General features: G+C 46.7%; 1 protein-coding gene across 1 annotated transcript in view; it reads left to right on the top strand.

The window, feature by feature from the left end:
• The window catches only part of CACNA1B (calcium channel, voltage-dependent, N type, alpha 1B subunit), a 562,801-nt gene that overhangs the window by 250,638 nt on the left and 290,282 nt on the right, over positions 1–21,881 (top strand). Inside the window, exon 7 of the mRNA XM_015421148.1 lies at positions 18,197–18,300. Coding sequence (XP_015276634.1) covers positions 18,197–18,300 — 104 coding nt within the window. The remainder of the gene's footprint in view (positions 1–18,196; positions 18,301–21,881) is intronic.

The raw sequence follows: 21,881 nt of genomic DNA, 5'->3' as shown, positions 1-21,881 counted from the left end.
TTAAATAAATAAAAACATTGAAGAACATACAATTAGTTCAGCCCTCTCAGAGCCAACTAGCAATTGTTTGGAGGCTCTGAGGGTTGGTTTCGTTCCAGCAGCCATTCTGGAGGCAATCAGTCATGGTGTTCTTTGGCTGGACCCATTTGCAGCTGCGTATCATTATCTTGCACCTTCACCTGCTGCTGTTGCCCCTTCTGAGAATGTTCCTGGGAAAGATGCTTGCTACCCCGGTATCTCTCTCGCCTCTGTAGCATCCTTGCCCTGCACAGGGCGAATTTCAGCATTCCTCCATGGAGGACTGCAGATGAGAAAATAAGGGAGTGCAGAACAAGGCTGAGGTTTGCAGCAAAAATTCATAGGGTGGAGGCTGGAGACAATCAGTAGTCCCCCCCCAGAGCAGAAGGTGCTTTCAAAGGTCTCATTGTTGCCTGTGGTTTGTGTACTCATCCTTCTGCTGTTTCTGCTTGCAGGTTTTTGTATTACTTCAAAAACTCTGTTTGACCAGAAATGACAGCAGGGCAAAAGATATGACTTCATACAGGGAGGGGAGGGGAGGGAGAATGATGCCTCTATCAAAGCACCTTCAGTGTTTTTTAAAAAATATTGTCTGTCTCCAGTCCCAGTTGTTTATGCAACATTTGTTTGCTTCCAGCAGCTGAAATACTTGCTAATTTACAGGGGTTTTCTCCGGCTCTTCCTTGTTGCCCTTTCCCTTGTGTTTGTATCCCTCCCTTCTTTACTGTTGCATGTAGGTACTTCCTTTCTTTGTATGCATTGGTGATGCCAGTTGTGCTGATGTATTGATTACATCTTAGCCCAGGCTTATGTCAAGCTCAGGGCAGTGCATGTATGTTTCCCTGCCTCCCTTTTGTCCATACAGCAACCTTATGAGGAAGATTAGCCTGAGAGAGAGTGATGCCCAATTTCTCCCCCTGCTGCACCAGGCGGGAGCAGAGGGCCTGGTCCCCCTAACTCCTAGTCTAGCCCTCTGACTGTTACATCCCTCTGGCTCTTATATGAAGAAGGAGAGTTGAAGATTAATGGTCTGGACATATAAAAATGGTCATTGGATGTCGTATTTGTTGGAAATAAATTGATCAGATTACAATGGAACAGGGGTGATGGTTATTAAAAAAAATCATTCTTGCTTACTTTGATACCAAAACTTTCCTTAGCCGTGACTTATATTCTCCTCCTTTCCTGAAAGCCACTAATAGCCACTTCCTATTTTTTAGCTCCTTTCATTTCCAGCCATTTGTACAAATATCTAAAATTAGCCTCGATTGCCTCACTGTTCATGTTCCTCTGGGACTAGGGCATGGAAAGAATGGATGATAATGAGGCACTGATGCATTTTTGTCTTCGTTTCTACTACCTTTTCCACCCACCTCTGTCCTGCATTGGATCACTGCTTAGACTGTAGGGTAAATTCATTATCTATAATTACAGACAGTCCCTCACTGTCACACAGGGAAATGATATTTGATTCCCAGAGCAGTTTAAAGATTTTTGAACACGTCAGATATGAGAGAGCAGTCATATCCAGGCTAATTTCACTTGCACCACCTATTTCCTGAGCATGTTCCCAGATTTTCTGGAGTGCTGTGACATAAATCAAAGACAAGTATTAGTGGATGAACAGCCTGGTGTTACTAAGGCCAGATGCCCAGAACAGATTGCAACCTTCTTTACTGAAGGAAAGACTGGGCTAGACACCATGCAACAGATCCACTATTGGGACTACCATGGTTTCTAAATAAATAAAAATTAGCAAATCTGTGGTTTGAAGTGTGAGGGATGCAATAGACTGAGATGTCCAAGCTTTTCCTCTGACAGTTTTCACCCATCCACTCTACCCCAGAAACTGACATTGGTTCCTCAAGGGGACATGAAACATATACATTGTACCTCTCTCCACTTGGGAAGTGATTGCAGCTTCAGGAAGGGTGTCACTGGAGATATGGCACTGGAGGGAAGACTTAAGGATTCCCCCTCTTCTTTCCTGAGTTTCAAAGTAGCCATTTGGGATTGCTGATTATTTTTTTTTAAAAAATCTTAATTATGACTCTCGTACATCAAATTTAGTTTAGCTCTTAAAAAGCTGCTTAAGAGGCATACAATTAGCAAATTAAACTTTCTGATGCTGAACACTGGAGTCCTGGAACCTGTTGAATTTCTTCTTGTCAAGCAGTTAAGGGCACAGGAGGCTTAAGAGAGACAGAGAGCAAGAGATGGCAACCCTGTATCTTGTTGCTTTAGTTTGATGCCCAAGATCAGATATCATGTTGGTTACAACCAGAGTTCCCTCTAAGCTGAGTTAGTGTGAGATAGCTCACAGGTTTTTTAGCCTCCGGCTCACACATTTTTGTCTTAGCTCAGGAAAGATGTCTCCAGAGCAAACTAATTTATGCAGTAGCCAAATCACTTGCTCACAGTATTAATGCCAGTAGCTCACAAAGTAGAATTTTTGCTCACAAGACTCCACAGCTTAGAGGGAGCATTGGTTACAACCGAATGGAAATTTTCCATCAAGACATTAAAAGCCAAGTCATACCTATAGGGTGTTTGCTTAGAACATTCCACAAATGCACAGGTTAGAAAATATGGACAGTTTTTAGAAAACTCCACTTTTCCAAAGTGCTTGGGAGGGGGGAAGGCGAACACTGTTTCCCACATTTTGTGTAGTTTAAGAGGCTTCATCGTAGGGAAGTCACCTGTGATGAATGCTGTGCCCTCTGCTTAGTCAAATCTGGCAGCTTCCAAAAAGCGTGATTTAGAATTGCCGGATTAAACACTAATGCAGAAACACAGGGAAAAAAAGCATACTCTTGCTAGCCAAAAACACTGTGTAGTTCAGCTGTGACTCTGATCTACAATTACGGCCCACCAGCCCAGTTATTTACGGCATTTAGGAATGAATGGATGGATGGATGAATGAGGCTTCCTTAATGGTGCTTCTGGAGATGCTGTCATTCAGGTTTTTTAGAAGAGGTTGCTATTATTATTGTTTCAGGTTTTGTTACATTTGATATATATTTAAAAGGCTTCTTTGCTAACCACAGCTTTGCATATAAAGCTTCATAGGATCTCTCTGCTTCTTGTATATCAGTTCAATCTGGATTTTACGGGATTTGGTGCAATTTAGAGAGATGCATGGGCTTGTGTGAGGTGTTCAATTTGCTCCTTTAGTGCAAAGCCTAAGATTTCCATCATATTCCAAATGCATCAGTCACTGTTTTTATAAGAAGATAGTCTATGCTCATAAGGGACAAGAAGATTTAAATTAGTAAATTGTGGAAAGGAGATTATAGAAGGCATTGGTGACTGGGGAAGGGGGGAAATTAGGGACAGAAACTGAAAACAAAGTCAAGGATGCAGGTGTTTGGGCATTTAGTGTTGTAATTCTCCCCACTTTACAGATGAACAAATTTATTCCAGCACAAGCTTTTGTAAGTCAGATCTTACTTCACCAGATGCACAGAACTGTAAAATCATCAGGTCTGACTTGTTGTGTGCGTAAACTAGGCCTCGTGGCTTTTCACTCCCATGCATCTGTCAAAGTGATCTCTGACTCATGAACACTTATGCTGGAATAGATTTTGTTAGTATTTAATGTGCTACTGAATTCCTGTCTCTTGTAATGTCTATGATTTGCTGATATCAGAAACAAACACCGAATAAGAGAAATTAAGCAGAACTAATTGAGCTTGATGAGAGAGTTTGTGAAAATTCTCAGTATCTTGTGGCTCCTGGTATCAGAGCGCCTAGGCCTGGTCTTTGGATAGAATGTGCCAGGCACCCAAGTCTGTGGACTGCTGGAATTACAGCCAGGGACCTGCCTCATAACTGGCTTTCTGCAGGGCTTTTTTTGTAGAAAAAGCCCAGCAGGAACTTATTAGCATAATAGGCCACACCCAACAGCAGAAACTCATTAGCATATTAGGCCACACCCCTGACAGCACAGCTCATTGGCATATTAGGGCACACCCCCATGTTAGCAGAAGTGTGCTCATCCAGCCACACCCACCTTTTGCTTCTTATTCTGTTTACCTTGTTTGTTGTCAAGACCCAGGGCTTTTTTGTAGCAGGAACCCTTTGCATGTTAGGCCACACACCCCTAATGTAGCCAATCCTAATGAGTTTCTGCTGTTGGGTGTGGCCTTTTATGCTAATGTGTTCCTGCTGGGTGTGGCCAACTTGGAAGCCAGCCGGAACTCAGTTCCTGTGCATTCCTGCCCAAAAATAACCCTGGCTTTCTGTGATTCTTCCACCATCTCTGCTCCCTTCTTTGGCTCTGTGTCAGCCCTCAGGCTTGAGGGAAGTGTGCCTGCTTCTTTGCCACATCCCATGCACAGTGCCTCCTGCCCATCCTTCTCCCTTGGTTGTGTGTCCTCTGACTGCTTTGGAGATCCAGCTGGTTTCTCTCTGCACTAACTTGCTTCCATCATGGAGTCCTGGGCAATATGGTTCCTAACAGCTTTATAGAAGTTCTTCTTGATTTTCCTCAGGCTTCCCAACATTTGTTTGGAGTGCTTCTTGGAAATACAGTGGTGCTACCTAGTGAGGAAGGATGGCTGTGGTCCTGGTTAGAACAACAGCAAATAATGCAGAACATACGAGTCTCATCTTTTGACCATTGAAATTTTGCCCCAACTCCTTTATTGACTCCTAGCTATGGTTGGCATTTAGTATCTGAAGGGACAAAAGCAACCATGGAACATTATTAGAAATTATATCTTATACTGCATCTGTTCAAGGTCAGTGTAATATGGCCCCCAGATGCCCATAGTAGCTTTGTACTCCAAGGCCAGTGGAATCAAAGATTATCTGATCTGATCTGAGAATCCCTGTTGGAATTGTTCATTGGCCCAGGAATTCATTACTTAAAGTTAATATGACAGCTGCACTTGGAATAGTTCAATTTGATATGGTATACTGGATAAAGTGTTCAGTTTTGACCAGAGAGGCCTGGGTTTAATGCCTGCTCTATCAGTCTATATCACAGGGATGCTACGAAGATAAAATTAGTTAGCCCAAATTATAGTGCTGTGAGCTTCTTGGAGGAAGAACTGAATACAAATGTAATAATGAAAATAAGAATTATTTTGCAAGAAGCCCCTACAAGATCGTTTCCAAGTTCCTTCCACTGTAGAAGGGGGCCACCAAAGAGCATATGGCACAGAGGAGATTTTGGCTACTTCCCCAGATGCTGAAGTTGGTAAAGTGCTGATAGAAGATGCCAGAAATTAATAAAAATTTCACAGTGGACTTAGCTATCCAGAGGGCCTATTCAAAACTAGAAGAACAGATTATTGCCCAGGCCAATTTAGAGAACAAAGATAATAAGGAGTGAGCAACGTAATGAAAGGCTTTGTACATAGCCTTGCTTTTGAGCCAAAAGGGAAACAATTCTCAAGAAGAACACTTACAAAAGGAACAGCCAACAATCCTATAATAACCATTTTGCTAGAAAGAAACCTCCGTGCCTTGGCTCAGCAGTTGTTACATCCTGCTTGAAATATTATAGTTTTTTGCTTGAGTATCTTTTTTTGGAGAGCAAATGGTTTATCCTGTGGGTTCATGGAGCACATGTAGCATTTCAGATTGGTTTTGAGTGTGTTTTTGGTATATGTCTACAGCCATGGCAGAGTGGCATAAACCCTGGTTGTGCCTGTTGATGGCCTGTTCTAGCAGTGAAATTTATGGGCAGATTTCTCTGGAGTTATATGTGTTGTGTTTTTGAAGCAAAGTGCATGTAACCTGTAAGGTTTGAAGATGTTGAGCAGTTTTGTGAGGCTTGGACTGGGATGGGAGCAGGGCCGGCCCAAGGTTGTCCTGTGCTGTAGGCAAGTGCAGATGTCAACCTCCTGGCGGGGCCTGGAGACCCCCCCGCGGCGAAGGATGGCAGCGCGGCTGTGGGCAGAGAAGAGGTGGTGCCAAGGGAAGCCCCCTCTCCTGGACCACCGGGGAGGAGGAGAGACCCACCGCTTGCCCGCCCCTCCCGGCCCCCCGGCCCCAGTGGCCTCGGCGGCCTGGCTGGGGGGGGGGAGGAGAGAGAGAGTTTCGTATTTATAACTCGGGTAACTTAAATCTGGCCAGGTAGGCACTGTTTACCTTGTTTAAAAATAGGGTCTTGTGCTGGCTTGTTGCGTCCGCCCGGGGAGCTGCAGCAGGAGCAGCGTGTTGCAAGGAGGAAGAAGCGCTGGGGAAGGGGGGGGGGAAGGATCTTGTGAATGGAGCTGAGCCGCGCACCTTTGCAAGGGTGTGGACACGCCAGTGTGCATGCTCTCTCTCTCTCTCTCTCTTGCTCTTTGGCGCGGGGAGGCCGGCAGTGTGGTTCCCTCAGGCTGGACTGGCGTTGGGGGCATTTTACCCCGCTGCGTGAGAAACGCTGCAGCCATCGCACCCCGATGACCTCCACCGGGCCCTTCCTGGAGATGGGGGGGGGAGAGAAAGAGAGAGAAGGTGCGAGAGGGTGGATGTGTGTGTGTGTGGGCTTCTTTGGGGGCCCGAGGCCCTCCCCACATGGCCCAGCCGCGCCGGCGGCCGCCCCTGCCTCCACCTCTGCCCCCTTGCTTGGTCCTCCACCGGCCAGCTACAGTGCCATGCCCTGGCCACGCCGCCGCGCGCCCTCCTCCTGCAGCCGGCAGAGCTCCTCCCAGCCCCAGTGCTCCTCCCAGCTGCTGGTCGGCGGCCGCCCCTGCCTCTCCTCCCGCACCCTAATGGCTGGCTCGCGCTCTAGGCGAAGGCCTAGTTCGCCTAGCGGGCAAGCCGGCCCTGGATGGGAGACCACTTGGGAATTCTTTGTACATTACCTTAAAATACACAAAGGAAGAAAAATGGGATATGAATGCAAGCAATAAAATAATCTGGTCAGGGGGATGAATTACCAGGTGAGATGTCCCAGGTTAGTTTGCTTGTTCACCTCTGCTGGAGTGGGCTCTAGCTTGTATTTCAGAACATTTGTAAGGTTCTGCAAAACTCCTTTCTTTGGTGCAGTAGACTTAACTCTGTCATCTAGGATGCTTACATCCAGTCCAAATATATGCCTGAAAAATACTTTATTGGTATTTTGGGGTATATTTGGGTATTCTGGAGTGGTATTTGGGATTCTCAGGAATACTGCTATCTGGGTCCAGTATATTTCAAGAAATATCTGGGAATACCAGCAGCTGACATTTTAAGGATCCCAGGTCCATCCCCCCCCCCCATTTAACAGGTTTCCTGAGCAGCAGAAAGGTGGCTCCCAGCCAGCATGAGTCTTGCCTATCCTAGGGGAAGTGGCTCCCAGCTGTCATGAATGTTGCCTGGCGCAGGAAAGGTGGCTTCTGGCCATTGTGAGTCTCACCTGGCCCAGGGAAGAAAATTCCCAGCTGGCACAAGCTGGGCACAAAGCCTGGCAGAATGGCAGGTCTGGTTACTTCCTTCTTCTCCTCTCCCTCCTTTGTTGGGGCAGGGCCTTTTCTAGAGCTGCTTGTTCCTCCCAGACTTCACTCCTATAAGTAGGACAGTTGGGGGCATCTTGTTCAGGGGCTCATATAATTGGATCTCTTGGTCCAATTTGCTTGAAACTAAGGAGTCTTTAGTAGACAGGCAGCACTAGTTGCCATTCCATCTTGGTGTCATTTGGTTGAAAAACAGTCACTCTGTCCCCATCTCCCCTGTCTCCCATAGGGAACCTGAGTAATTCTGGAATCCTGGAAAAACCCAAATCCTGAAATGGTACCAGGGGTCCCAAATGCCATCAAATTCCAGTATATATGCCCTTCCTGAAATTCAAATCTATACTAGGTCTGTGTGTGTGTTTTGGATGTACATTCCTTTGTGTGTTATTTGGAATTACATACCTGCTGTCATTCCACTGTCATTTATTCCCAGTCTCAGATAAGTTATCTGTGATTGTATATTTGATGTGATAGATAGTGAAATGGACTGACATCTGGGAAGCTCCTCATTCAAATCTTGCCTCTGCCACAAATCCACTAGTGTACACAACCCCATTAGTCTCTGCCCTGCCTCTCGCATAATGTGGGGATAAAAATACAAACCTACCTTATGCATAATGCTTATGAAATTCTTTTGTATTGCTGGAAGAAAAGGAACAGGGATGCACTGCTGAGGTGCTCTAGACTACTTGGATATATCTGACAAGGTATCCCTGGATTTACTGCAACTAATGGTATTTCTTTGAGAAATAGTGTTTGAATTCCATGTGACAGTGGAGTAACAGCTGCTCACTGTTTTCACCAAACATCTGGAAAGGCTATTCAGAGAGGTAACAGTAGAGCAGGCCCGTAGCTAACAACTTTTTGCTCAGGAGGCCCATGTTTTTCTCAGGGGGCCCATGTGCAGTAGGTGGGACTGAGAGGGCTCTTTCCAGAACTGCCCTTTCAAGAACAGCTCTGAAAGAACTTGTAACTGACCCAAGGTCACCCAGCAGGTGCAAGTGAAGGAGAGGGGACTCAAACCTGGTTCTCCCAGATTAGAGTCCGCGCACTTAACCACTACCCCAAACTGAATCTCAGAGACAAAGATGGCCAGACAGACCAACACAGGTAGACAGACAGATGGACAGCCAGAGACAGATGCCAGAGAGATAGACCAACACAGGCAGGTAGACAGAAAGACACTGATTTTTATTTATTTATTTAATTCCCTGCCCTCCTCGCCGATAGGCAGAAAGACATAGACAGACAAGATGGACAGACACAGATAAATAGAGACAGCCAGACAGATGATGGAACAAAACAGATAGATGGACGGACGAGCACAGATTATCAAAGAGCTCGGTCCAAAACACATGCATGAAGCACAACCAGCAGCCTGAGAGAGCTGGCTTGGGGGGGGGAGGCGCCCGTCGCAGTCCCCCCCAAATGTCCACAGGGCGAACCCGGCCTCGGACCAGGCGAGGCCGACTCAGGTGGACTCCGGCAGCGCCCCCCCCGTGGGGGAACTTCTTAGGGCATCATCGTCACTGCACGCCTCCTTTGGTGCTTGGCCCCAGGAGAGGCGTCCGGCAGACCCAGAAATGCACCAGACCACGCCAGCGCCACCCCCGGCTTTTTTTTGTTTTGACCGCACGGGCATTCAAGGAAGGCGCCTTGCGCTAGACTAGGTTGCAGCACTTCGAAATGATCCGCTGAGCCATACTGCTGAAGCCGAGCAGATCGGCTTCTTCCGAGTCTCCCTCTGCTGGGCCTGAAAACGCCGCCAGTGCATCCCCATCTCCATCCCGCTCTTCGCACATTTCTCGGACTGCAGAACCCTCCCTGGCCATTTTCCCCAAACTCCCACAATCCTCCGAAAGCCAATAGATGCTTGCATATATTCGGTCCTAAACCCTGCCACGGTGCCCGGAGCGCCCCTGGCGCGCCAGCCCCAGGAGAGAGAGGGCAGGGTGTGCTTGCGGGCCGCATGGGGTGCGCCCTGGCCTGGCAGGCCTGGAGGAACCGCCGCCCCCTGCCTGGCTGCAGAGGAGGAGGCCGAGCTGTCTGGCTTTGCCTTCTCCTCCTCCCGAGGAGGAGACCCGCCGCCGCTGCTGCTCCCCGCCGCCTGGCCAGCTTCCTCGCCTTGGAGAGGCCCAGCAGTGCCCTAGCTTAAGAAAATGGTGGGTGGGGCGGCCGGGCAGCCGGCATCTCCATCCCCGGGCTTGAAGCATGAGCCAGAATTTGGCCGGCGGCCCAGGTTATCTGCAGATGTCATCCCGGGACAACTTTCAGGGGAGCTGCTGCGTGTGCGGGAGCAAGATTTTTTTTTAAGTTTATTTCTTTTTTTGCGTCAGCTTTGGAAGTTAGCATTTTTGTCTTTTTCTTTTTGGCTGGCACGAACCTCCCTGGGAACGAGAGCCCGCCTCGTCAGGAGTGCGGAGTGGGCATCGAGACTCTTGTCTGGGCTGCCAAACTGGTGCCACAACAAACCAGTTCGCTATTCTTTATCTCCCCCCCCCAGTGGTGGCACAGTGGCTCCCCCCCTTTGTTCCTGTGGGAAGGGCTTCCTTCTCCAAGTTAACTCTTCAGGCGTCTAAAAGATAAACAGATGTGGGGCGCCGCCGCTGGCCTCCTTCCCCTCTTAGGAGATGCGCGTCTTCCCACCCGCCTGTCCGCCAGGATCTGTGGCTGAGCCGAGAGGCAGGCTGGAAACAGAGAACGGAAAGGTCTGCAACGAAAGACACACACCCCCGCCAAGCCGCGTTTCCCGGACTGAGGCTGCTCTGCCTGCCGCGTGTGTGGGCGCCAAGGAGATGGGAACCCATAAGGCGACAAATCAAAGGGCCCCCCCTTCTTTTCAAGCTGGGAGGAAGTCCCAGCTCCCAGGGTGGAGAGCGCACGACCAGGGAAGTCAGAGACTGCCTGGGAAGCACGCAGCGTCTGCAGCCAGCAGGGCTACTTAGCCTGGGTCAGCGGCAACCTGGAGCCTGCAGGTTTCTAGCGCGGGAAGCCATCCGCAGACTGTCCCGGGCTCCTTAGATGTCGGTGGCGCCAGAGCACAGTGGGGAGGGGCCGGGCCTAGGAGGAGCATGCTGAGTGAATGATTCATGCCTGAGGAGGCAGAGAGGGAGGCCGGCGCGGCTCCGTCCTCCGTCTTGGGCGTGGGGGAGGTGGGCCCCCGGCTGGCTGGCACCCGGCGAGACTGTCTTGGTTAAGCCGCGGTTCCCCCCTCGCCAGAACACCGTGAGGAGAGCCAGCCCGGCACGCTCACCCAGACCATAGCGCCTGTGGGATGCCGGAGAAGGAGGCGGCAGTGGCGGCAACCACAACTGGCGACAGTGCTGAATTTGGAGGGCAGTGGCAGCGATGGGCGGGGGAGGGGGAGCAGAGGATGGGGGAGGGGCCCCGCAAAACCAGCAGGGGAGCGGGCCCCGTGGGCCCCACGCAGGCTACGGGCCTGCAGTAGAATTTGGAGATTTTGGAAGAAGTGCTGTGCAGTGTTCAGTCTCAGTCGTATCTTTTTGCTTATGTTTGGGCTGTGTGCATGCCCAGAGCTATGTGTAGGAAACAACTGAAATAAATAAAGCATAAGTAGAGCATAAGTAGCTTTGCTAATTAGCAGAAGTGGCAAGGAAACCTGTGAAGCTTTAACAAAAGGTAAAGTGTGCTACATTTTGACATGGGAAGAAGTTTTTCTCAGAGGGAAAATGTCACTTTAAGATAAGATTACACTTCTAATTAGCCAGAATCAATCCAGTGTGACCAGCAGATAAATAAATTGGAGCTAATAGGCTCCTGTTGGAAAACCCTATGTTTATTCCCACCTCAGATATTTTTGTCTAGCTTGATACCCTACTGCAGTGCACTTGGAAACTACTGACATTTCCTATTGGCCTAGATTATTGGATGAGCAGTAATTCTTCAAACTGTGGCATATGGTCTGCTGCTATTTTACGGTGTAATTTCAAGTCGCTATGAAGGATACTAGGGGAAATTGCTAGGAAAAGTTGAAGGCAGCAGGAAAAGACAATGACCCAACATGAGATGGATTGGTGCTGTAAAGGAAACCAAAGTTCTCAGTTTGCAAGACCCGAGCAAGGCTGTTAACAATAAGACATTTTGGAGGACATTACCGTAATTCATAAGGCTGCCATAAGTAGGAAGTGACTTGACAGCACACACACACACACACACACACACACACACAGAGAGGACATTATTTCTAAATGAACATAAAAATGAGGACTTTTTAAAGAGCAAACAGTAGAACACTGATATGAAAACTCCTTCTGCATTCCCCTTCAGCTGTACAGTTAATAGTGTGAAAGGACTCATTGCTAAGTAGTAGGTGGGTGTGCAGTGTCTTGACTAAGTAATATTTCAGTGTCATAAAACACGTTCCGACCCAGAACAAAGCAACACTTTGCTACTCAGAAATATTCTCTTCACCTCATATTGCTTAGGGCCAAACTTGTTGAGAGATCCATAACTGGATCTTTTGAGAGTGTATGTGAAGAGGTTGACACTGGGGAAATGATACAGAGAGGAAAAGTTAGCCCCGCTCTCAGTGCCATAATCCTAATCTATTGGGTCCTCCCTACAGCTTCTTTCTAAAAGAAATTTAAAGAGATAACTGATCTCTATCATCTCTTTCAGTTTGATCCTCTCAGTACAGCTTCATGAGGCTGTAGAAAGACTTTACTTAGAAGTCTTCCAAATGCCCTCCCACCTGGTGGTTCAAATGTAAGAAAATCTGGTGGCTCACAAAGAGCAAACAAACCCAAATAGCTGTCTCCCATCCCACAAGGTTTAAGACTGGCAGATTGGAAGGGGCTGCTATTTAACAATGGTGATCAATGTGATGAGAATGCATTGGTGTACACTACTTAGCTGCTGTTAAATGGATGAGGTAGTTTTTCCATGCATTGGAAGACATCAGGAGCCTGCTGTCTGCATTGTGTAATGCCATCAAAGTGTTATGAGTATTTCATTTTCTTCATCTCCTTTGTATCAGATGATCTCTGTGGTTGGGGGATGAGCAGTGTAAACAGTCACCCAAGCATTAAACCATTAACGTATTTTAACTGAAGGCATAAAAATTGATTTCACTTCTTGGCATCTAGCCCATAATGAGCAAGACGAGAGACAGTGTGAGATTTCCTGTCCATCATTCTTTGAAGAGCAGTTCATGCGGGGTGAGGAAGAAGAAGGACTCATAAGAACAATAATTTCTCTTGGGTCAAGAATACTTGGTCGATTTCTTCTTACTACTATGCACAAAATCATGTATGGATTTTCATCCTCTCACACGCATACCTGAACACAAGCTATCTGTACATCAGACATCAGACAGATCTGTATGTTAAAATGTTCAAAACATAAGGTGCTGTGATCTTGAACCATGAATTTTAGCAGTGAGACCCAAACATCTGACTCGCTGCACTGCTACAGTAGTTTGACAAAACAGGATTAGGCTGTTCTCCTCTCTGCTGTGCTGCTATTGTAGATGGCGAAAGGGTGAGATTTTTGACCAGCATAGGTTACAGAGAACATGTTCTACTTCCAAAGAGATTCACTTTGTCCCTGTTCACTTCCAAGCACCCTTCAAAATGCAGGTGCTTACCTCTAAAGTCCAGGAGCTGGAACGAGGGTACATAAGGCACTGCCTACTCCTATACAAACCTGCCAGTTAAAATCCGCAGCAGAGACTTCACTCTGTGTGCCTCCATTTTCCAAGATCATATGGGTGGCAACAAGGGACAAGTTCTTTTTAGTGATCATGCCTCAGCTGTGGAATGCTCTCCTTGGTACCCAGCTTGTTGAACTTTAGGTTTCTGGTGAAAACCTTTATTATTTGTACAAGCATTCTGTTGGGCATGTATGTGCTATGCTCATATTTTTCACTGCTTCCATTATGTTTAGATACTTATTGTTTTAATCTCAGTGAATTTTGATGCAGTTTATTTTCTTGTTATTTGAGTGAGGTGATGTATTTTTGCTGATGCTTGATGGTTTTGCGTTTTTAGTTGTTTATCTTTGTTTAATGATGCTGTGAGCCACCTTGAACATTTTTGTAGAGTTTGTTTGTAACAAAGAATTTCTCTTTGCAAGAGTCACCCAAGGGGTTGTGGTTGCTGTTTTACTTCCTTCAGGCATTTCGCTTTTCAGACATGTGTCTTTGAATTTGGAAAGAGTCATAAATATGCCCTTTCTCTTCCTGCCCTCAAAACAGAGGTATGAGTTGCATGGAACTTTGTGAAATAGTCTTTTATTAGGACTCTGCCAGATATGTTGACTTCCCAAATTCACCAGTTTACTGTTTGCACTGTCAGTTTCCTAGCTTTCATGTGGCTTATAAATATTAGGTCCAGCAAATTAATCATCCGACATTCAGAAAGAGCAAAGTTGGGCAATTTTGCACCTAATTTTGTCTTCTCATTGCATTGGGTCAAAATGCTATGTCATTGTGGATTAGTGGGCCCATGCTTCCTCATGTGTCTTCTGACTATGCTGGGTGTCCACATGAGGGCTGGGATGGCTAACCTTTCAACTGATCCCCTAACCTTTCCATATAATATCACTTTGATCTGCAAGCTGTTATCAGGTGATGTTGTTTGGTTTAGTTGTCCATTTCCACTCACTAAACCTTTATTAAAGGGGCAAGACATTTTCCCCGTCCAGGTTTCAACCATAGTGGGAGCATGTCTATGAACAGGCTATGGACCTCACAGGCTATGGACCTTGTGTCTTCTATGGCAGCACTGGGACTCTCTCAGGTTGTATCAGACCCCACACACCAAGCAGGCCATATGCTGGATTTGATCTTTGGGATGGGGATAGATGTGGACCTGGATGCCATTGATGCAGTGCCATGGTTGGACCACTTTGTCTTGAAGGCCCGTCTGAATGTCCCAGCCCCTCCCTGCTCAGATGGTGAGCTGATTTATGCTCGCCCATGGAGACTGATGGATCCAGTTGGTTTCCAGAATGTTCTGCAGGATCCAGTGCCCCCTGGCAACGTTAGATGAGCTGATGGAAGACAGGAATTACTGTCTTTCTGAAGCCATCAATGAAATCGCTCCCTGATGCCCTCTTCGCCCCGATCCAAATTAGCTTCTTGGTATACCTTGGAGCTTTGGAGGATGAAGTTGGAGCTTAGACAGCTAGAGTGAGTTTGGCGATGGACTCATGATGAAGCTACAAGAACATCTTATAGGACATTTATGAAAGCCTATGAGATGGCCCCAAAAAAAGGAGCTGCGGTGGCTCAAGTGGTTAAGACGCTGAACTGCAGGCTGTGGAAGGTCAGTAGTTCAGCAGTTTGAGACCCGAGTTGCTGCATGACAGAGTGAGCTCCCATCTCTAGTTCCAGCTCCTGCCAACCTAGCAGTTCGAAAGCAAGAAATTGCAAGTAGATAAATAGGTACCACTTCGGTGGGAAGGTAACAGTGCTCCGTGCGCCTTGGTGTTTAGTCATGCCGGCCACATGACCACGGGAATGTCTTCAGACAGCGCTGGCTCTTCAGCTTTGAAATGGAGATGAGCACCGCAACCCTAGAGTCGGATTCGACTGGCTTTTGAGCAAGGGAACCTTTACCTTTTTATGAGATGGCAGTGAAAGCTGCAAAAAAAGAATTCTATGCGGCCTCCATTGCATCCACTAGCTCTCGTTTGGAACATTATATAGGGTAATCAGGTCATTAACTTCCCTTTCAGAGGGAACTCAAAAAATTAGTAATTTGGAAATTAGCTGTGAGGCCTTTGTGAGCTATTTTGTGGATAAAATCTTGTCGCTCTGCCAAGACCTGCCTGCCAGTGTTGATACAGTGTGGGAACTCGAGGCCCCTTGGCTGTGTCTCGATCCACTAATGGATCCATTCAACCAACTCTCTCAGGATGAGGTTGACAGGATCCTGAGTGCTGTGAAGCCCACCACTTGTTTCCTAGAACCATGTCCATTATGGCTGGTGAAAGCTAGCAGGTCTCCCTGGCAGATATTGTGAATCTATTCCTGAGTTCAGGGACTTTCCCAGGGACCTTAAGGGAAGCAGTGGTGAGACCCCTCTTAAAGAAACCATCTCTGGCTCCCACTGATCTATCCAACTACTGCACAGTTTCAAATTTTTAGTTCCTGGGCAAGGTAGTTGAGAGAGTGGCAGCAGAACAGCTCCAGGTATTCCTGGATGACACCTCAGCCCTTGATCCCTTCCAATCTGGTTTCTGCACCTGGCTATGGGATGGAGATGGCACTGGTCACCCTCACAGATGACCCACCACCTTGCCAATGTGAAGATTCATGTGGCAGCCTTGAAATGGTTTGTCTCATTTTTCCATGGTCAGGGACAGAGTGTGGCACTTGGGGAGAGGGTTTCAATGCGATACCCTTTGGTGTGCCGTGTTCCCCAAGGGGCAATCCTCTCCCCAATGTTATTTAACATTTATATGGGCCCCCTCACCCAACTGATACAGAGCTTTGAGCTGGGGTGTCAACCGTATGCAGATGACACCCAGCTTGTATCTGTTGATGGCCAGCTGGCCAAATACTGCCCCAGATAACTTAGCCAAGGGTTTAGAAGCTGTGGTTGATTGGTTGAGCCAGTTGAAATTAAATCCATCAAAGATGGAGGTCCTGTGGCTGAACTGAGGAAATCCCAGGTTGGGATGCTGACTTCCAGCTCTTGACTGTGTGCCAATAACACCAATGCTATTTGAGAAAAGCTTGGGTGTGTTTCTTAATGCCTCCCTTTCTCTGGAGCCTCAGATCACGAACACTGCCAAACTGGCATTTTCCCATCTGTGCCAACTCAAGCAACTGCTTCCCTTCCTGTCCCGACTTAGCCACAGTGTTCCATGCAATGGCCACCTCCAGATTATATTACTGTAACTCGCTCTATGCAGGGCTACTATTGAGACTGGCCTGGAAACTTCAACTGGTCCAGAACATGGCTGTGTGTGTGTTTACAGGGCCACCACTTAGAGCCCACACACAACCAGTGCTCCACCAGCTGCACTGCTCCAAGTTGAATACCTGATCAGGTTCAAGGTTTTGGTTCTAACTAGGGTTGTGTGCTTGGTATCTACCGAGCTGAATAAATACCCACAAATACCTTATTGGTATTATTCATGTATTTATTCAGCCAAATCAGATTCTCTAATCTGATTTGGCTACCGATCTAGCTGAGCCTGAATAAAAGCTGATATTATTCGGCTTTTATTCAGGCTCAGCTTCACTCACTGAATAGAACTGAACTCAGAAGGTATTCAAAGTTTAAATGCCTTCTGAAGTCACTCTCCTACACTGCTGCTGCTGCAGTGGTGGCTTTCAGAAGGCATTTAAAGTTAAATGCCTTCTCCAAGCCCCGTGGTGGCATAGGCTGGCTTGGCTTTCCAAAAATCATTTAAGTTGAACTTTCACTTTAAATGACTTTTGCAAAGCCAAGCCGTGCGTGCGTGAACCCAAAAGTGGCTTTAAAGGACAAGTCCCCTTTAAATAACTTTTGCAAAGCTAAGCCACACTCGGGTGAACCCAGATGCAGCATGAGTTTACCCAGAAGGTGGGTTAACTGGTGCCGCTTCCAGGTTCACTCGCGCATGGCTTGGCTTTGCAAAAGTAATTTAAAGGGCAAGTCCCCTTTAATTAACTTTTGCAAAGCCAAGCCACACACAAGTGAACCCGGAAGTGGTGCAAGCTCACTCACCCCCTTCTCCATTATACCCAATGGGGATGGTCCCCATAGGGTATAATGGAGCCGAATAATTAGGCAATCCTGATTATTTCCTGAATCCCATTATCATACCAATATTGGGATTTGGGAATATTAGGAAATACCGATTTTTGTTTTGCACACCCCTCATTCTAACCTTTAAAGTCCTACACAGTCTGTGACCAACATATTTACGGGACTGTCTCTCCTGGTATGTCCCCCAAAGAGCACTCAATATCCTGGTAATCCCCAGCCCCCAAAGCTTTTGTTTAGCCTCAACCTGAGCCAGAGCCTTTTCGGCCCTGGGCCTGGCCTGGTGGAACACTTTTCCAGACGACATCCAGGCCCTGCAGAATTTAATGCAGAAATGTTTTGTCAGGCCTGCAGCTGAGGCAATGAGGTTTCCATCTGAATTGGCCTCCCCCAGCCCTTTTCGCCACCATCTATCCTGTCAATTGCACCAGCTTATTATCCATTGACACACAGGCTATACAACCTTGCTTTGGACAAGTTATACTCCCTTGTGCCTGTATATGCCACCTGATTTGATTTTTTAATTTACTGTTGTGATAATTGTTTTTAGTAACTAATTTACAGTATTTTTTTAACATTGGTGTTACCCACCCTGATCCCTGCGGTGCAGGGGAGGGCAGGCTTTAAGTTAAATGTAATGAATACTTAACAATCAAATAAGGCCTACAGACATAGATTTATGTCAGTTTTGGATTTTATCCAAGAAATTGATCATATCAAATGTAAGTCCTGTGTATGTAGGACTGTACATGTGCAGTGCCTGTTAGAACATTACAACCCTGCTTGGACACCTGGTGGCATCAATGGTGGAAAAGGTATGCTTAACAGGGAAGTAAGGAATGCTATCAGTTTTGCTCCAACTTCCTACCATAAGGAAACCATTCACCAGTTTATTGTCTATGTTACCCTGAAGCATATCAGCAAAAAAAAAAAGCAACCCTGTGCATGGTTTCTTGTAGAAGAGACATGTAAGGTTAGAGTTTGTTTGAAAACATTTCTCTCTCTCTCTTTCTTTCTTTATCTTTCCAGACAAATGATGCTGCAGGAAACACCTGGAACTGGCTTTACTTCATCCCACTCATCATCATCGGTTCTTTTTTTATGCTCAACCTGGTTCTTGGCGTATTGTCAGGGTAAGATCTGGACTTTTTCTTTCTTTCTTTTCAGAATATACTAGAAAAAATCCATTTTTGAGCAGCTATTTTTTGCTTTGTTTTGGGATGGTACTTTGGAATGGAAATAAGCCTCGTAGAGAGAAAGCATCTAGCTTTGTTGTTGTTGTTAAGCTTTAGGGAAGTTTTTCCTTACCCAGTAGAGAAAATGTTTATGTGTAATTTTGTTTCTTGAAGACTGGAAAGAATAACATATGTTCCAACCACCAGGGACAGTCCTCATTTCCTGGTCCCTGGAAGAAACACTGTCCCTATTTTGGCTTTTTAGGAATGCCTTGTTAACATATTGCTGGTGTGAATTTCGGAGTGTCCCACAGGGTTTAGCTCCGTAGCCAGGATTTCTGGAAGTTATATTGCAGAGTGGGGAATTGATACATCTTGTGTGCATGTGAACATTAAAGCACCATGCAATGCACAGCTTGCTACTTCATGCCCTGCAGCTGTTGAGATAGATTTTGATCTGTTGATATTGCTGAAAAGATTAATACAGCATATGGCCAATTGCATAGAGCCTTCAGCAATACATAATGGTATGCATTGGGCACTGATCCCTGGTCTGAGAGTTGGGCAGTTAGAACTTTGTGCCAGTATTTTTGCACATGAAATGTTGGAGGGCATAAGATGGATTTTTGACTTCCATTTGTCTCTTTAATTCTGTTTAGAATGAATATGTCAACCCAGCATTTCTCTCAAATTACTTTCCTAAGCTTGCTTGCCAAAAGCTGAAGTTAAATGTTTGGAGATGGCTTAGGTCTTGGCTTTTCAGGGATTTTTTTTTGTAATGGGATATTAGGGGGGGGGGATGATTTGATTGAGGATTAGAGACCACACATTTAAATTGGGTGACAGTTTCTTTCTCCATGTTGATGGGTGCTTATTTCTGTATGAAGCTTTTGCATTATGCCCAAACTGGATACGGAATCAGTGGCCTGGATCGGAGTCAAAGCACTTGAGCAACAATAACCTCTTTTCCCTCTAAGCTGTCTGAAGTTGGTTATTTTCTCAGTGCAGGCAGCAAGAGGGAGATGGCTGCAGCAGCTGCATCAGCAGCAGCAGCGCCTCTAACTGTGTGATTGATCGAGACAGAGCTCAGTCCTTCCTGAGATAAATACCAGTTATTAGCAAGGTCTGACATCTTTGCCAGCTGGGCCTCTCCAACCCTCCAGGCACTCTCCTTTCCAAGTGCAGTCAGGAAGCAGGAAGGACCTCTGCTCCTTTGCCCAGCATGAACTTAGAAAGGCTGTTTGTGGAAGGTCAAACCAGGCTAGATGGTGCTGGCTTTGCGGAAGGAGTTTGCTGAAGGATTGCATCAAACCACCTGTCTTTTTAACCATTCAGCGTATACATTTCAACAGAAAGGTCATGTTTCCTCCTCAAGTAGTGCTTTTGCTACCTGGCTTTGGAACAGCATCCACTTGTGAATTTCTCTCCAACTCCAGAAAACACTGGAGAATCCTTCATTGGCTCAAATTGGGCTGCTTTAGTGTGCCTTGGTCAGTTGATGATGTAATCTGATCCCTGATTCTCCTCCTCTTTCCCACCTCTCCTTCTGCCAAGTTGGCAGAGCAGTTATGTAGTGATGGATGCTGTTAGGAGCCAACTTCACCACCTGCTCACGCATCCTGCCCCTCTTGGCAGCACTTGAAGTGAGCCTCCTTAAAGGGATTGGTGGGTGCTGACCCAGAGGAGATGTGAGAGCAGATGGGTGTGGAGACAGCATTGCTGGACTTTCCTGAAATTGCTGCTCAGTTGTTCACTCACCTGGGTGAATGAGCAGAGTGAGGTAGAGGAGAAGTCACAACCTTGGAAAACACACCATCAGAACAAAGAGGTCCAGGGAGGGAGGAGAGTACATCCCCCATCTGCTGGGTTAGGAGACAGCAGTGGAACCTTCCTGGGGCCCTGACACTTCCTCAGTTATGCTGGCCTCAATCCTGGCTTGAATTAATTTTTTCCAGTAAGCAGTCTCTTTCTTCCTCCCACCCCACAGGGGGGCAGGGCAGTGGCTAGTAAGCTTGCCCAAGATATTGGAGATGGTACGTTAAGGGTTTCCCCTGCTATAGACCTTGTGTACACTTGTTTTTCGGCAGGTCAAAGTTCAGTTGCATACATGAAGCACCCTTTTCCACTAAACCAGAGGTTCTCAGGCTTATTTGGCCTATCGCCCCCTTTTCAGAAAAAAAAATCCTCAGTGGGCACCTACCTTTAAGAGGTGGACAAAAAGATGCAGTTTGTGGATCTGCACCTCGATCGTTCCAGCCCACCTGGATTGTTCCAGCGCCCCCGAGGGGGGCAGTATTGGCCACTTCGGGAACCAGTGCACTAAGGCAAACTTTAGGGGGAAGGATGCTTGGTTTCTCCAGTTGTGGGACTGTCACCTATTTCTGGCAGCCTCTGTGGGCAAGCAGTGGGAAGTGTCTTGGTATATTCTTGCTAGCATCTGGCTGTTTTAAGTCACTTGGGAGGGGGAAGTATTTGCCTGGAAGAAGAATCCCCAGTTTGGTGTCGTTTCCCACACCTCCTGGCATCGGCTGCACAGAGTTCTCGCTCAGTGGACTGTGGTTAATACCAAAAAATGAACTATGACCAGGGATTGGAGCCCAGTAGGTTACACATCTTCACAGTAATGTTGATTAGATGGAGATTTCCCCACCTAGACTATTTTTAAACAACTTTTGAATTTGTGACAAGAAAGATTCCACTGAAAGAATGAGAGTTTTACCCGAATAGGAACATCTCTGATTTAAAAATAATATCTGTGGTGGATGGTGCTCCTACCAAAAGTGGCACTGCTCCAAAATACATGTATCTTAATAATGCATTCTGCCCGCCCAAGATTCCTCCTGGCTCAGATTGGATTTTCAAGATAATTAATAATTATCATCCTTATCACGATGCCTTTAGCTGCTATGATTATGAACACAGTATACACACACACACACACACACACACATATATCTCCCTTATATATAAAGCCATAGTGGGTTCCAACGTTCCAAAATGCACACCTTTAGTGTTTGGCCGCAAGAACTGTCAGTCAGAAGACGCTGGCTGGGTTGACTGGCTGCTTTGTGCAGTCCCGCCCAGCGTTTCAAGGTCTTTTGCATATGGAAGCTGATTGGACTTCACTCCATTCCACACCTCAAACTCCCCCCCGCAAGGCAGTTGGAATTGCCAGTTGCATATGGAACCTACTGTACTCTGAGGTAAAATATGTCCTCACTCACAACACATCACTTCCCCTTCAAAAAAACCAAACCCAATAACACAATCATGCCACATCACAAAGAAGACAGATCACACCACAAGCAGAATACCACAAGGCAAAAAATGATAGGAAAAGGTGCCAGCAGTCACCCCATTACTGCCACAGAGAGCGCTTCAGAAGATGGTGTGCAGGTCCCAGGTTCATGTTTTAAAAGCTGCCTGGGGGATTATGGACCATTCACACACTTTCAACCATAACATACCTCATAGGGTAGTTGTGCGGATCATATGGGGGAGAGGAGAATGATGTCAGCTGCTTTGGTTCCCACTGCAGG

This window comes from Gekko japonicus, unplaced genomic scaffold (assembly GCF_001447785.1).
Source record: "Gekko japonicus isolate JY-2015 unplaced genomic scaffold, Gekko_japonicus_V1.1 scaffold40, whole genome shotgun sequence".
Classification (NCBI taxonomy): domain Eukaryota; kingdom Metazoa; phylum Chordata; class Lepidosauria; order Squamata; family Gekkonidae; genus Gekko; species Gekko japonicus.
Note: the sequence above shows the minus strand (reverse complement) of the source record. Positions and strands in the feature narration are given on the sequence as shown.